General features: G+C 29.0%; 2 protein-coding genes across 2 annotated transcripts in view; one reads left to right on the top strand and one right to left on the bottom strand.

Annotated features, from left to right (window-relative positions):
* The window catches only part of stops (SOCS domain-containing protein stops), an 80,275-nt gene extending 74,134 nt beyond the window's left edge, over positions 1-6,141 (bottom strand). The window contains exons 1-3 of the mRNA XM_065508958.1: positions 5,948-6,141; positions 5,733-5,821; positions 2,667-2,766 (exon numbers count right to left, since the gene is read on the bottom strand). Coding sequence (XP_065365030.1) covers positions 2,667-2,766; positions 5,733-5,821; positions 5,948-6,077 — 319 coding nt within the window. The 5' untranslated portion in view covers positions 6,078-6,141. The remainder of the gene's footprint in view (positions 1-2,666; positions 2,767-5,732; positions 5,822-5,947) is intronic.
* Gycbeta100B (guanylate cyclase soluble subunit beta-1-like) overlaps positions 1-16,928 on the top strand; it is a 332,225-nt gene that overhangs the window by 276,961 nt on the left and 38,336 nt on the right. The gene's annotated exons all lie outside the window — the stretch shown is intronic.

Here is a 16,928-nt window from a genome sequence, read left to right as displayed (position 1 = left end):
ATAAATTGTGGTTTTCCTCAAATGTATCACTGTTTTGTTTACATAGTTTAATTTTAATAAAGCAACATATAATTCGTCTTTGTGCAGATTCTTTGCTAATTAGAAACATGTATTATGCTCGAATTATCAAAGAGCACTAAGTTAGATCATGCTTTGGGAGTTTTAAAATGACAAATAAAACTACATAACTTTATCAATGAATTTACAAAACAAAAGATCCAAACTAAGAATTCGATCCAATGTGGGAAGTATTTGTTTTCATTAACAAAGACTTTGGATACCATTCATTGATTAGTTCTGTGGTTTTATTTGTAGGCAAGAGTGTTCTATAAATAAAGCAAAAAAAATAAAAGTTTGGTTTCACTCACCCAAGTTTACACCGATGACGATGAGGCCTCTCCGTTTTCGATGGGTTAATTTAGCTGTATTGAACAAATTTTTATTATAGAATACTCTTGCCTACAAATAAAACCACAGAACTAATCAATGAATGGTATCCAAAGTCTTTGTTAATGAAAACAAATACTTCCCACATTGGATTGGTATTTAAAATAACAAACTTTACACTTGAAATTTAAATTTTCACTATTTTTAACTTGTTAAAAATAAAATATAAACATCATTTCTTATAATTAATAAAAAAAAAAAAAAACAATAGAGAAACAATAACAAGAAGAAGAATGAATATGAAATTTTGCAATTCTCTTTTGACCTATTCTTTAATTTAATCCTGTTGATTACATCTCTAAATTCATGTATGCTTAAAATGTTACTAAAACGTCATTATGAACTTGAAAGCGTAAACGTAACCGTATAATAAATAACATTAATATAATATTAAGAAATTAATTATCAATTAAATAAGGAATTAATTATCAATTAATGAAATATTAAACAACATTTTGTAAAAAAAAACATACCAATTTTTTTTAAACAATTCCAATTTCCCTATACCATTTGTGTTTATACCAAAATGTATTCTTTTATAAATTTGATTTTTGGAATTTATCTTTCTATATTTTTTATACAACTTTATAATAAAATTTTCTACTATCGAATTTGCCAATTGTTCAATAATGTATTTAGCCCCAGAATTAAATATTGTTTTCTCTATAATTTACAACAAATTTTCTTATTTTAAGTTTTTGTTTTGTTAAAATTTATCACATTTCTATTTTGATTTTCGAAAATAAACATTAATTAAGCAAAATGAATTGCTAAAAGAATCAAAACGTTTTCTATATGAAGTAAAACTTTAGGGTAATCTGAGTTGGGATTCCATACAAAATTCATAGTGTCTATAGAATCATGGTAAGGGTGGGTTTTGAGGCACGGGTTTTTCTATTGTCATCTGAAAAACTTCCTTAGCATTTGATCAATATTATGTTAATTTTTATAGCACAATCAGCATAGTAGGGGCTTTTATTTGAATTGACTATGCATTTCCGGTCCATTAAAGTATAAATTTAATAGCATTATTTTTTCACATCCGGGAGTCTTATAAAATTGAAATGTATGAACGTGAGTTAGGTGCAGATAAGTCACGTACCCCCCCCCCCAACCGACTGTTAGTTAGCAATTATAGGCTCCCATCGATTTATCTAACCCTTTACTTAGCCAAATATAAGACTTGTTCTGATGGTTTGTATATTCTTATAAACATTTGAAACATTTCTTAAAACTTCATCGGCACTTCGTTGTCCAATCTAGGCTCGTGTACATTACACGTGCTACAAATAATTTATCATAATTATTTTCCACATTAACTTCAACGCTTAATAAAAAATAAACATTATTTATACTGGCTTAACACATCATTATTCATTCAATAATATTTTCACAAACTTTAGTTGTTATTTATTTATAATAATACCAAAATTAATGCAACTTTAATATTCATTATAAAAGATGTGAATACATAAAGAAGGCCACAAAGAAATGTCTTGTTCATTAAACCGCACATAAAAACAAATTATGACAATATTTGTTTGCTTCAAGGAAGGGCAAAAAAACTTTTATTTCAAGTGCCAAATGCCAAATTGTATAATTTAAAAACATCATAATCGTGCTCATTTTCATTTACATCCTTCTTCAGGCCAAAACAAAAAAAAAATAAAAATTAAAAAAAGAGGCAGGCATTAACATGGAAAATGTTTTAAACGCATACAAAAAGCAACCACAGCCATAAACTTGTTGCTATTTTTTTTTTCATTTGCAAAATGAACGCAACACAAAAGTCACACTGCTGGAAAATAGAGAAAAACATGGTTTTTCATAATATAAATGAGTGAGTTGATGTGCGTGTGTACACTAACAGAAAGACAGACAGAAAGACGGATGCGGAAGTGGAGTTCTGTTGTTTTTAATATTTTTATTTTAACTATGCGTATGCTAATTTCCATAAGCATTAAACACGGTGGTATGAATAAAATGTTTATTATAAATTATTTTCTGTTTTTATTTTTAATTATAACAAACCACACAATTTAAACAACAGCAATAACTAGCTAAATAGTCATAATAAAGAAATTTATACAATAAAATTCATTACATGTACTTGTGGATACAAAAATACTTTACAAATTGCATTAAAAAAACAGTACTTACAAAAAGATAAATACAATTATTATCAATTATGATTTGCGTTAAATACGTTCATAACTTACCCAGCAAAACCACAACAACCGCTGAATCTCTTACACCCCAATCCCAGCACGTACGCATGGCAATGTATAAAATATTGTGAAATTTGCCCATTAAACAGACCTAAAAATATAAAAACGTATTTATTTATGTCCAAAAAACAAATTATATTTAATTTTGAAGCTAAATAATGTCTGCCTTTTTAAAGTTAATTACAAAAAATAGTACCAACTTTTTGAAATACTGGTTGAATCACTGTATAATTTTAAGCATTAAGAATATATAAAGTTGATTGAAGATATTTGCAAATAAAACCTACACGGTCAATTCTTTATGGAAGTTTAAGTATTTTTAAAATGATGTAAACTGTAAAGCAATCACAGCCATATTCAAAGGCGTGTCCCAAAACTCACGCAAGATTATTAGTTTTGCCAACTAAGAGAACACTTTTTGTCAGCTGATAGGTTATGGTTAGTACAACTGGAGGACAAGAGAACAACGCGGTTTAATTTTTGAATAATATTTCAAAAACAATGAATGTTCGATCAAAAGCTTCTTAAGTGGTTAAGCGGCTTTTCACATTTACAATAGATGGCGTAACCTTTGAATGCAGATCTTGTTTTAATAACTTCTATGTCAGTTTGAAGGGTACATATCGTTTATTCTCACTTAAGCTACGTACACACGGTTGTCAGATTGTCAGGAACATTATCAGAAAATCGTTAACACAACCATGATAACTTATGTTGAAACATATAGGTGTTAACCATTTATTGAACATTTTCTGACAATATTGTAAGAATATGACAACCGTGTATACGTAGCTTTAGTTATTCAATATTAATATAGTATAAACAACAACGAGTTTTTGCTTCGAAATTGTCGAATAGTTATATGCGAGAAGTTTTGTTGTACTTCTTTAATTTGCAAAAAGTGCCGCTGAAGCACACCGCTTGCTCAAAAAAAGCATATGGTGAAGGTGTTTCTTCGATTTCAACTTGCGAGAGATAGAAGTGGTGATTTTGTCACGCAAGACAAAGATCACCTAGGTTAGGCAAAAATGTTTGAAAACCAAGAATTGGAGTAATTACTCCATGAAGATTGTTGTCAAACTCAAAAAGAGCTTTGAAAATCAATCAGCTATTTCAAAACGTTTGGGAGCAGCAGAATTTTTCTGAAAACCGGGAAATTGGGGACCATTCGAATTGAAGCCGAAAGACCTTGAAACACAATTTTCCAGGTCTTAAATACAGCTTGAACGCTTTAAAAGATAATAAGTTTTTTACCGAATCATTATTTGCGATGAAAATTGGATTCATTACGATAACCCGAAACGTAAGATATCGTATATGGACCTGGGAAAAAAGCCGAATCGACACCAAAGCCAAATATCCATGGCGCTAAGGTAATGCTCTGTATTTGGTGGGAGCAAAAGAGTCCTATCTATTATGAGCATCTGAAAACCTGCCAGGTCATCACAGGGAAACTGTACCGAATGCACCTGATTTGAAGTGAGAATTGGCAAAAACGCCCAGAATATGCTGCCAGACATGAAATCGTAATATTCTATCATTGCAACGCTCGACCATATGTTGCAATACCAGTTAAAAAGTATTTAGAATGAAGTGGTTGAGATGTTTTGCCTCGCCCGCTATATAGTCCAGACCGTGCCCCGTTAGACTACTATTTGTCTTGATTGATGCAGAACACTCTCTCTGGGATACGCTTCACTTTGGAACATAGTATCCGATATTGGCATGATTCCTTCTTTGCATCAAAGGATGTTGCCAGAAAGATGGGAAAAAATCATAGCCAACAATGGTCAATACTTTGAATAACTTTATATTGTACAAATGAAATCTAAAAAAAACTAAATTTTTAAGTCATACACTTAATACATACACAGAAAAAAATTATATTTCAATTCAAACATTTATCCCATATTGAACTGGTTTCAATTATTTCATAATTAAATCAAGTATTCATTTGCTCAAAAACAAAATTGCTTGATATTTTCTATTGAATTTTGAGTTTTGAATTTGATTATTTTGACAATTGAATATACAATTTTCGTTATTGGTTGAATTTCAAATACAAAAATTATTAAATAGATAATTTTCGTAATTGAAACACAAAAAATAACAAAAATGTGTTTTCAATTACGAAAATTATCTATTCAATAATTTTTGTATTTGAAATTCAACCAATAACGAAAATTGTATATTCAATTGTCAAAATAATCAAATTCAAAACTCAAAATTCAATAGAAAATATCAAGAAATTTTGTATTTGAGCAAATTAATACTTGATTTAAATATGAAATAATTGAAACCAGTTCAATATGTGACAAATATTTGCATTGAAACGGTTTAAGAAATAGTGTTTTCTGTGTAACCATTCAATTGCTGCATGAGACATTTCCATGTCGTTTCAGTGCTCAGAGTTTTCCCCCAAAATTATGTGATTTTACACAATTGGAATTCTATTTATGATGTTATTTAAATTCAAAGAAATATGCCAATACTGCCACATTGAATAAAGAAATTCAACGCTACATCAACGAAATTCACCCACGAAAACTATGTATCCAAAATTTCCACAAAATAGTGTGTATTTACCAGCAAAACTTAGATAAAATTTGCCCGTTTGTTTGAAAATGTATGTAGATCTCTATATGAATAAAAACATTCATGACCAATGGAGTCCTTTTTCGGAAGGACATTTGTATGGTGGCTAATTGAAATAATGCATCGATTTTAACCAGTTGCAACTGTGCCAAGTTTTTGTAAGTTTTAGTTACATTATAACAACGAGAAATCATAAAAAGTTGATTTAAAAAGTTTCTCACTAATCTAACGATATACAAAAACACACGATTCTCATATTTTGGAACAATTTCCCTCATTCTTAATACCAATATCACACACAAAGTAAATATTTTCACAGACATAAAATAATTTCATAGACAAACATCTAAAAATCACAATAAATACATATATTTCTAGAAAATTTGTAACCTAACACTCAACACACAAACATTCATAAAAAATATTGTAATAAAAAAAAAGAAAACATAACAAAATACTTACATCACCATTGCCATCCTTTTTATCACGATGATAACGAACGGCAGCCAAGACAGCAATACGAGCCACCTCCTCAGTGTGCATATTTTGTCCTATAAATAATAATGAAATTTATAAATATTAATTAAACAAGGTGTTGGCAATAAATTAATAAATTTTAACAGGAATTTAAATGAAAAATATCCACAATACACGTAACAACAGCAACAATTACTTACCATCACTACAACCACCAATAATAGCATTTAAATGATCCAAAACATCTCGTCTGGAGCTTCTATCCTGTAGACCATTGCGGCATAATTTATCCAAGGTATCCTCATAGAAACATTCAAATATGAATTCCATTGTATTTCGTAAATACTACTGAATTAGTAAGTGGCAGTTCGAACAGTCTAATGTTTATGAAACAATTTTCTGTATAAAATATATATAAAAAAAGACCTGTGAAAGAAAAAATTACAAAAATCTAGTGTTAATGTGGTAACACTTGTTTGGTCATTGTTGGTCAAGAAGCCATAGAAAAAATACTGTAAAAATATGTATTGAATTTGTTTGTTCATGTTGAAATAAGTATTCTACGATTTCTTTAATAATATACAATATACAGTCATTATAGCGTGTTATTGACCTTTATAAAATTGATGAGATCTATTAAATTCTACAAAATGTAGCTGGTGTTTTTCAAATGACCACTCTATTAGTATTTGATAATTTCTTAAAATTCATACTTGGCAAACTGTTTCCACTTGTTTCTATTTCTCTTTAATATTAAGAAATTGTATTATTTATTTTTGTTCGTTGTTTTCTTTTAAAATTCCGGTTAGTGTTTTCTGTATTTTCTTGCAAATTCTAAGCAACACTAAACTAACTAAATAAATAAGTACATTGTATACAATGGCGCTATTGTATACAACGTACTCTCTACCTTTACTTTTCTACCAAGAAAGAGAAGATTATTTCCAAATCCAATAGTGTTGTTTATAAGTTTGTAATGTAACGAATTACTGTTGCAGAATTTTTTAATTTTTACCAGTTGGAGCATTTTTTATAAAACTGGTTTCGGTTTCTAATTCAACTGTTTGTGATATGTCGAATGTCTATTAAAGTAAATTGACTGATATTAGAGGTGATACACTATCGAAAGCTTTTAAAAGCGATTGGTATAGATTGGTTCTTTTTTAGGACACCCTAGGTTGGATTGATTTTATTTGTGTAGATCGCATAGCGCATGACTTTAACAATTTGAAAATTATCCAAACGAAAAATTAAGCCACCGGGAAATACAAAAAACATAAACTGAACCATAAGTTTTGGATTTTACAAAACAAATATTTAACAAAAATTTAGTTGTTTATTTCCAGTAAAACAATATATATTCTGTAAATTCCAGCTTTTTCCGCTGTTTTCTATGTCCTTAAGCAAGCTTCTTTTCCATGTGGTTTTTAGCAGACCTCTGCTTCCATTTCCTTGTGGATTGCAATCTACGGCTTGGTGGCTTATTTCATCTGGATCCTTCCTAAGAGTGTGCCCGATCCATTTCCACTTTCTTCTTTTGATAATAATTTGGATAGGCTCAATGTTACATTTTCTATATAGTTCGTCGTTGGTTATGACCAGATTTTCAAAATGTAACGCAAGCAGCGGTTTGTAAAACCTTGTAGTTTACAGTTCAGTGCCATTGTCGTCAGCCACGTTTCGCAGCTATAAAGCAAGACTGATAGAACGTTCGACTTGAATATGTTTATTTTAGTATTGACTGAAATAATGGTTGATATCCAAATATTCCGCAATTGGAAGAACGCACTGTTTGCCTTACCAATCCTATGATCTTGCACTATCTGTTGATGAAACAATGCTTCCCAGGTAACAGAATTTGTCAACAAACTCCACCTGCTCCTGACCAATGACAAAAGGGTTGTTGTTTGAGGTTCTTATTTTCATCGCCTTTGTTTTCCCTGTGTTAATTTCAAGACCAACATTTGCTGAGTGGACAACCAAATCATTAAGTTTCGATTGCATGTCCGAATGCTTAGTGGACAGAAAACAGATGTCGTCAGCGTAGTCTAAATCCTCGAGATGGCCGGTTAAGTTCCATTGAATACCGCGTCGATTAGTTGCAACCGTATTTTCAAGAACATTGTCCATAACAATCAGAAAGAGTAGTGTGAGACAGTAGGCATCCCTGACTTACACCCGATTTCGGAAGAAATGATTCTGAGAGCTATTTGTTGTGCAAGACTCTGCAATGAAAGTTTTCATATTGAGCTCTAATTAGGTCAATTAGCTTATGTGGAATGCCAGAGTTCATTAAGAGATCCCATATTTTGCAACGGAATATGCTGTCAAATGCGGTAGTATAATCTACAAAAGTGAGATACAGATTACTTTGCCATTCTTCTACTTGTTCAGCGATAATTCTTAGTGTGTTGATGTGGTCAACACACGACTTGTTCGACCGGAAGCCATCCTGTTCCTTACGCAATTTCGATTCTATTGTATTATTTATTCTATTTAGGAGGATTCTTGTAAATATTTGGGATGGTATAGAAAGAAGTGAGATTCCACGATAATTCTTACATTGCGAAAGGACCCCTTTTTTCGGTATCCTTACAAGGATTCCTTGAAGCCAGTCGTTGGGTAATTTTTCTAAATCCATGGTAGGCGTTCATATTGTTCAGGTTACGATGATTTTCGTCAAACAACCCGAATGTGAACAAAATAGCGTAATAGAGCGTAAAAATACACACATTTCATTCAGTTTCTTGATGTTGTTGTGTATATTTTATTCTTTATCCAAAAGAGCACACAAATTAAATGCCTCTTTTTGCCTACCAATGCTCTAAATACTTTCACATAATAACATTTTAGTGTTTTCAAATCATCTTTAAACAATTTTTAAAGGTTTTTGTTTTTTCAGTCGTGGTTGTTATTCTGGTGGAATTGCCCATATGTTGAATTTACAAACAAAGTTTCGTGCCTTACTAAAATAAATCTAGGCTATTGTGGATAATAAAGATAACTACTGAATAAAGTACACAAGTAAAAAAAAAGTATTAGTTCGATCGATGTTAGAATAATCATATTCTTAAGAGAAAACAAATAGTTTTTAGGTTATCATATTTATAATATAAATTTCTTCAACTGATTTGACTAATGTATTGCGTACATTCTATATAAATTTATTCAATTACAAATGGTACTTTCCGAAACAAAATGTACTTTATAAATCGAATCTACCCAACCAATCAACCCTATTAAACATGCATACATTTATACATAAATTTACTTGTGTAAATAACAATTGTGTGACACCAATTGCTCTTGGACACCCTGTAAATACTCTTCATTCTTTTTTTCTTGTACACATTTTAAAATTCATTCATTCATACATTCTTCTCTCTTTTCTTCACAATGCATTCCCTCATTTCTCCACATATCAATGTGGGGGAGAGTGAAAACAAAATAAACACACTGTTATTGTAGAGGGTGGTAAACAAAAGACAATTTTTTCTGGTTTTGTTTTGTTCATTAAATTCTTTCTACAAGGTATTATTTACATTTATTCAATGTGACTCGTAATGAATATAATAAATATTTCTTAAATAGCTATAAAAATGCATTAAAATTTTAAATATTTAAAAATGTTTTATATTCGTGTCAAGTAAAAAACCACAAACATAAAATTTCAGATTAAAACCGCAAGTCATAATTAAACATGCACCTAGAAACATGTACATATATGTATATTGTATGTATTAAGAAAAAATTAAAAAAATACTAGAATTGATAATAAATAACTTTTATTTACTTTATAATTAATTAAATTATATACTTTTAGTTTATGCAATTTGATTAAAATATTTTTCATATATGTAGGTACGTAAGTATCTTGTTAATAATGTTTTTATTTAATTTCTGTTTTCTAGTTTTTCTATGCACAAAAGTCGTGCGTTTGTTTATTTCACAAAAGTAATACGCGTACTAACTTCACAGTAATTTTGTACTATATCAGTTTTGCTCTTGGAAAAAAAACGTAATTATTCTTATTACTCTCTTGTCCTCTCCCTTTTTTATCACCAATCGTAGAGAGTTGTTGGCATGTTCAGTTTGTCGTTTTATATAAATATTTAAAAGGTAAAATATGAGCTTTGCAAATAGTGGTGGGAGTATAAAATGGTACTGAAACTCGACAAAAAAAAGTACTTTTTTAAGATGCAATATGCTTAATTTGCTATTTTGCACTTTTTTGCTCCGTCACCTGAGAATTCAAGCAAGGTCAGATATCGATAAAAAAGAAATCGAAAAAAAAAATAAATTTTATGAAAAAAAATACAATTAAAAATAATATTTGTATTTTATAGATGGTTAAATTTAAAATAGTTAAATAAAACTTATAAATTCATATTATCTAAAATTAAAAAAAAAATTTTCTTCAATTCTAAAAATAATAATTTTAATATTGCTCCTATTGTGGTTTAGCATAGGCACCGATTTAGAATTGTCGAATTTCAATGAAATTTAGTTTTGGGTCACAAATTTGTTAAAATTATTTCTTAAAAATATTTCGATTTTAAGGGCAAAAATAATAGTTTAAACTGACTATATTTAATTTTTTAATTTCATTATTATCTTTTAGTCTAAGATTACGGCGAAAATAAAGCTCCCAATTAGCTTATATTATGAAATGATTTTGACTCTGTTTTTACGCTATTATCAAATTGTTTATTGAAACCGAATATATCTTTTATTTTTTTAATTTTTGTATACATATATTTATAGAATTTATATTGTTTTAATATAATAGACAACTCTGTCACTTACGGTAGGTATGTCACGTACGATATTAAATTTTATTTATTATAAAATCAAAGATTATTTTTATTTAAATAATATTTAAATCCATCATATTATGATGGATTTTAAAGAAAAATATTTGGTTTAGTGTAAGAAATTAAAAGAAAATATAACGCCTCCCACGATTCGCAAATTTTCGCATATTTCTACATGTATTGAGGTATACCTCAAAATTACTTCCGTTTTATGTCACGTACGATATACCCTTATTTCGCTCGATATTTTGGACAACAATGTTTCGAAAGAACTTATTATTTTTTTAAAATATATTAATCTCTGAGTGGAACATAAAGACCAAATTATTTTTCAGATACTCTTATATTTGCAAAATATATTCCACTCTATAGGCGTACAAATGTCACGTCCGATGACGTGACATATTTGTGTACTTTACGCGCCTTGTACGCGCCAGCCAAGGCGATTATTTAAATATTAATGTCCTAAAATTGTCTATCCAATAAAGCTGCTTCATTTATATTAAGAATATATTTCTTTGTTTTATTATGATTTAAACTTGTGTAACTCTAAAAAAACACGCTATATATAAGAGAATCAAACTTGTATTAGTTGTTGGATTATTCATTAAATTTCAACCAAAAATAATTAATTTGAATAACTATTTGATCATGTTAAAATTTATTACCATCTCATTTACCGAGAACAAATTTTGTGACAATAGAGAGTATAAATAACAGAGTTAAATAGACAAAACTAAAGAAAAAATGTTATAACAAAATAAGTAGTAGAAAATGTGCTAAGTCCGAAAACAGGACCTATAAGTCGCCAACTATGATTATATATCATTATAAATCATACCAAATAAGTAATAAAATTCCATTGACAGATTTGAAAAAGGGACTTAGCACATTTGCACTCTTAGCTAACAATACTTATATATTAGAAAATAAGCTACTAAATGTAATTTTAACGAAATCCGCCCATTGCAAATTATTTAGAAACATTAATTTTTATATTTTTAATACTCATTCATTAGAGTTGATAAAAAATAATTCTTTGAAATTTGGTTAAAAAAATTTGAAAATGTAAAATTTTGGTCTTTGGTTTTTCGGATCAAAAATCTGTAACTTTTAAATGGATGAGGATTTTTGTAAGATTTTTATTGAATAGGTGGGATTTTAATCTCTAATATTTATTTTTAGTCATAAAAATCGAATTATTAAAAAAAAAACTTATGAATGGTTAAAAATACATTTTGGATTTTTTTGGAGTTATTGTATAAAAGTAATAGTACTATAGTACCTCTAACTCACATATTTTTAGACCGATTTCAAAATTTTAAACAATTATAGAGAGACATTGAATTAATCTTTCACAAATGTCTGCATATTTCATGAATTTGTGTTTGTTTTTATAAAAACTTTCGCTTTTTTATTTTTTTTTCCTAATTTTTCAAATTAAACACAAGTTATTTTAATTTTTTCTATGAAAACCTATTTTTTTCATAGAAAAAGATAATTTTATATAGACATTACTTATTAAAATCGTATTGTAAATTAAAGATAATTTTTTTGTTTTTGTTTCTTTTATTCATATGCGCTGAGCGAGAAAATACTATAAAAGGTGTTAATGAAATAATGAATAACTTTTACAATTTTCATCCGGTTAAAAGAATTAAAACACTATTTTGTTAAGAATTAAATTTACTTTATATATAATATATAATTTTTATAAGCTATCATAGAAAAATAAGCAATGCAAAGCAACTAAAATCCAAAAAAAAAAAATTATATATTTTTTATTTTTTTATTTCTGAGTTGCTCAACATTTTTGCATTCCATTTGTTTAATGGCATCAAACGACAGCTAATTTTGATATATCTTTTAGATAATAAGTTAAACTTTAATTCTATGTTAAAACTAGATCGGCGGCTAACGGAGCCAATAGTTAAAATCCTAGTCAAAGTTACGTAGGCAAGCCAAAAAACATTATATATTTTAAATGAATACATTTCAAATCTGCTAACAATATATACAAAACTCATTCCAAAGATAGAATCTGGACAAGATACCCTTTCCGACAAGGTACAACAATTATAAATATTAAAAATACGCCCCTGAATATGGTATAATTTTAACTTTCCAAATCTTTAAAGTCGAAAGTAGTGTGTTCTGTTGCCATTTTCGAACACTACTGTTGACATAATAACTATAATTTCTGCAAATATTTATTGCCTGACATCTTTGCTTTACGATAGAACTTGTTTTATGGTTAATTTCAATCATTTGCAAAAATCAATTATGAGATGCATTCACCTTATATAATCCACTGTGCGATGTCAGATTTTTTCAACATTTAATTTCTTTATTTTTTTAAAAAAATATTGCAATTTAAAATTAAATTATAAGTAATCGCCCATGAATTCGAAGTCAAACTAATTAAGCCTTATGCATTAAACACATTGAAGACAGCAGGCTTCACGACTTCACGAACACAAATGCTGCTGGCTGAAGTTGCAGCCGTGCGGCAGCCGGTGAATTCTTTTAAAGACGACAGCTTCAAAGTAAACAGCTGATTTATAATTCAGTGATGTCACTTTAATTTTTTATTTTAATAAAAAATAACCGTACAAAATTCCAAAGTAATTAAACGTTAAACAATTATTTTGAGTAAATATATATATGTGGTAATAATTTATGTACCTGTTATTAATTCATTTCAATATGGTTATCAGAAACTTCTCTTAATTAAGTAAAAAAAAATATATTTTTTTAAGCACTAATTTGATTTACATTTTTTATTATATTAGCAACACTATTTCTGTTTTGAAGTTGACAAAAATAGAAATTAGCCTAATTGGGCAGCAGCAGCAAACGAAGTCGTGTCGTCGTGAAGTTGTGCTGTCGTCAAAAGAATCGTCTTCATATAAACGTGTGTATTCTATTTTTGACAGATTGAAGTCGGAAGCCTGCTGTCTTCAATGTGTTTAATGCATTAATATTACAATAAATTATAATGAAATTCGAAAAAGTCTTTCAAAAAGACATGTAATTTTTATTTAATTATTTTTAAATTTAAATAACCAGACCGTTAAAAGCTTTATTATAAATATTTCATTTTTAAGCTTAAATTATCAAAGAATCAGTAAAAAAAACATCAGAGATTGATGTAAAGAACTCGAGCACAAATTTATATTAAATTAAGAATCTCTTACTGAAAATGTAATAAATTAAACTGTATGCATTATTCGCATGTATGTTCTTTTTATTACATCAAATAATTCTTACAATAATATATTCGCATTCCAAGAAAATAAAAGTAAAACACTCCTCCGCAGTTACAAATAACACATAAGAACTGAAACAAGTGAAACAAGTGTGATATATTATAGCTGAAATTATATATTACTTAAAATAACATACTGGAAATTTGTTGGTAATTTTTATTTGGCTAAGAATTGTTTGGAAATTTCAAAAAATTGTTTGGCTTTTAATTTAATATTTAAAACCACACCCACTGAATACTAGGTTCGCTGACAAATAATGTATTTATTTTTACTCACAACTATATGATAATTTTCACTTAAATCTTGTTTTCAAAAACCAATTTTAGCTTATATCTCGCCAATTAATACATGTATTTGGATGATGTTTTCTGTATTGTCAAAATTATATAATTAAAGATCTTCTCAGCTGTCCTTTAAATAAATTATCAAATACATTTGACAGTTTGCCTGATCCCTAGCCTTACTGAACACGAGTACTTTTGCTAAGATGTGCTATTTGTTGTAGCTGTTGTTAAATCATTGAAGTGCATGAAAAAAGACTTTAACAAATCGCATTGCCGATCGCGTGATTTATTTATATAACTTATTACTTATTTATGTTGGTGTAGGACAATAAAATTCATCAGTATTAATGGTTTGTGAGCTGAAAAGAAAGAACTTGTTTGATACAAACCAATTATAGATCCCTAAATCCACGAGAATGACAACCACGACTGAAAAAAACAAAAACCCATTAAAACTTTTTCATGATGATTTGAATAGGAGAAAACACTAAAATGTTACTAAGTGAAAGTATTTTAAGAGCAAAAATAATAGATTAAACTGACTATATTTCATTATACCCTGCACCACCATAGTGGGGAGGGTATTATGCGTTTGTGCAGATGTTTGTAACGCCCAAAAATATTAGTCTAACACCCACCTTAAAGTATACCGATCGACTTAGAATCACTTTCTGAGTCGATTAAACGATGTCCGTCCGTCCGTCTGGTCGGCAGGCTGGCTGGCTGGCTGTCCATGTAAACCTTGTGCGCAGAGTACAGGTCGCAATTTTGAAGATATTTCGATCAAATTTGGTACATATTATTTTTTCGGCCCAAGGACTAAGCCTATTGAAACTGGCTGAAATCGGTCCATTATTTCACCTAGCCCTCATACAAATGTTTTTCCGAAATTGGACTTTATCGGTCATAAATGTTTAATTTATAAATGTATCTCCACAAATTGCGCTCCAAATAAGTTTTATATAGACAAAATTCATGTCACCAAATTTTGTTATGATCGGTCCATAATTAGTCATAGCTCCCATATAGACCCGCTTCCGAAAATCACTTTAACGTGCATAAATCGCTTAAAAATGTTGGTATACTCACAAAATTCAACATAGTAAACTTTCATATAGACACAAATCACACGACCTAATTTCATGGTGATCGGTCCATAATTGGTCATAGCCCCCATATAAGGCCCACTTCCGAAAATCACTCAAAAGTACAAATTATTGAAATTTTAAAAGAAAAATGTTTTTACTTTTTTACATAGTGTAGGGTATTATATGGTCGGGCTTCACCGACCATACTTTCTTACATGTTTTTTAATTTAATTGGTATGTTTTAAGCTAAGATTTCGGCTTTAACTAAGCTCCCAATTAGCATCTAGTATGAAATGAATTTGACTCTGATTGTTTTTTTGCTATTATCGAATTGTTTATTGAAACCGAATATGTATTTTCTATTTATTTTTTTTACGATTTTGTATACATATATTTACCGAATATATGTATATTGTTTTACTACTAGATACAAATATATCGCATACGGTATATCACGTACGATATTACATTTTATTTATTACTAGCTGACCCGACAGTTGTCCTGTAAAAGTTAAAAAAATGCTTGTGTTCGATTTGTAAATTTGTGGGAAGCGGTTTGAAAAGGGTAAAAATAGTTAAAAAGAAAAAAACGTATTATTGAATGATCATTTTTATTCATAAGTCTGTTGTCAAAAACCTAAGTCTTGCAACAACAGAATACTTGTAAATCCATGGACATATTTCGAGTTTTTATATAAGTAATCGAATTTTTTTAGGAAAAATCCCTTTCTTGATTAAACGCTTATTGGCCAAGTTATTAGCGAATTTAAATATTTTGAGTTTTTATATAAAAAAATCGATTTTTGCTAAGAAATATGAGTGATCACAGATCGAGCTCCTTTTCCTGATTAAACGCTTATTGGCCAAGTTATTAGCGAATTTAGATATTTTGAGTTTTTATATAAAAAATCGATTTTTGGTCAGAAATATGAGTGATCACAGATCGAGCTCCTTGCTTTGAAATATGCGGATTTGAGTAAATTTGGTTTTTGGTCACAAATTTGTTAAAATTATTTCTTAAAAATACATTATTTTGTTAATCAATTGCCCAATTCACAATTGATGTCATAGTGTTGTAGCATTGTATGTCATAAATATTTTTCAAACAAATTTTTCGAAACAAAATATTAATAAAAAAATTACGACATACAACGCTACGACACCAATTGTGAATTGGGCAAATGTGTTCGTAATTTTAAATTTCTGAGACATCGCTAACCCTTTTATATCTGAGGTCAAGTCTAATATTTTAGCTTTTATTTTGAAACATTTGTACAATATAAATTTATTCAAAGTATTGGACATTTCCAGCTATTACATTTTCCCAGCTTTCAAAAAGAACTGCTCATCTTTTGAGGCCAAGTACGAATCATGCCAATATCGGATACTCCATTCCAAAGTAAGGCCTAACCCAGAGAGATTGTTCTTCATCGATCGAAACAAATAGTAGTTGGACGGCGCATGGCTGGTCTATAAAGCGCATGAGACAAAACTTTAAAAACACTTCATTCTAAATACTTTTTAACAAGTATTGCAATATGTGGCCGAGTGTTGTCATGATGGAATATTACATTTTCCGTCAATGCTCACTTTAAACGAATCGGTTGCATTCGAATCTAGCTGCTTGCAAATTGTGTTGAAATTTCTGACTGAGTAGCTCCAAATTGTTTTGCAAGCTCTTGTTGAGTTTGACAACAATCTTCATGGTTTTTTGGTTTTCAAACTT

This window comes from Calliphora vicina, chromosome 1, assembly GCF_958450345.1.
Source record: "Calliphora vicina chromosome 1, idCalVici1.1, whole genome shotgun sequence".
Classification (NCBI taxonomy): Eukaryota; Metazoa; Arthropoda; class Insecta; order Diptera; family Calliphoridae; genus Calliphora; species Calliphora vicina.
Note: the sequence above shows the minus strand (reverse complement) of the source record. Positions and strands in the feature narration are given on the sequence as shown.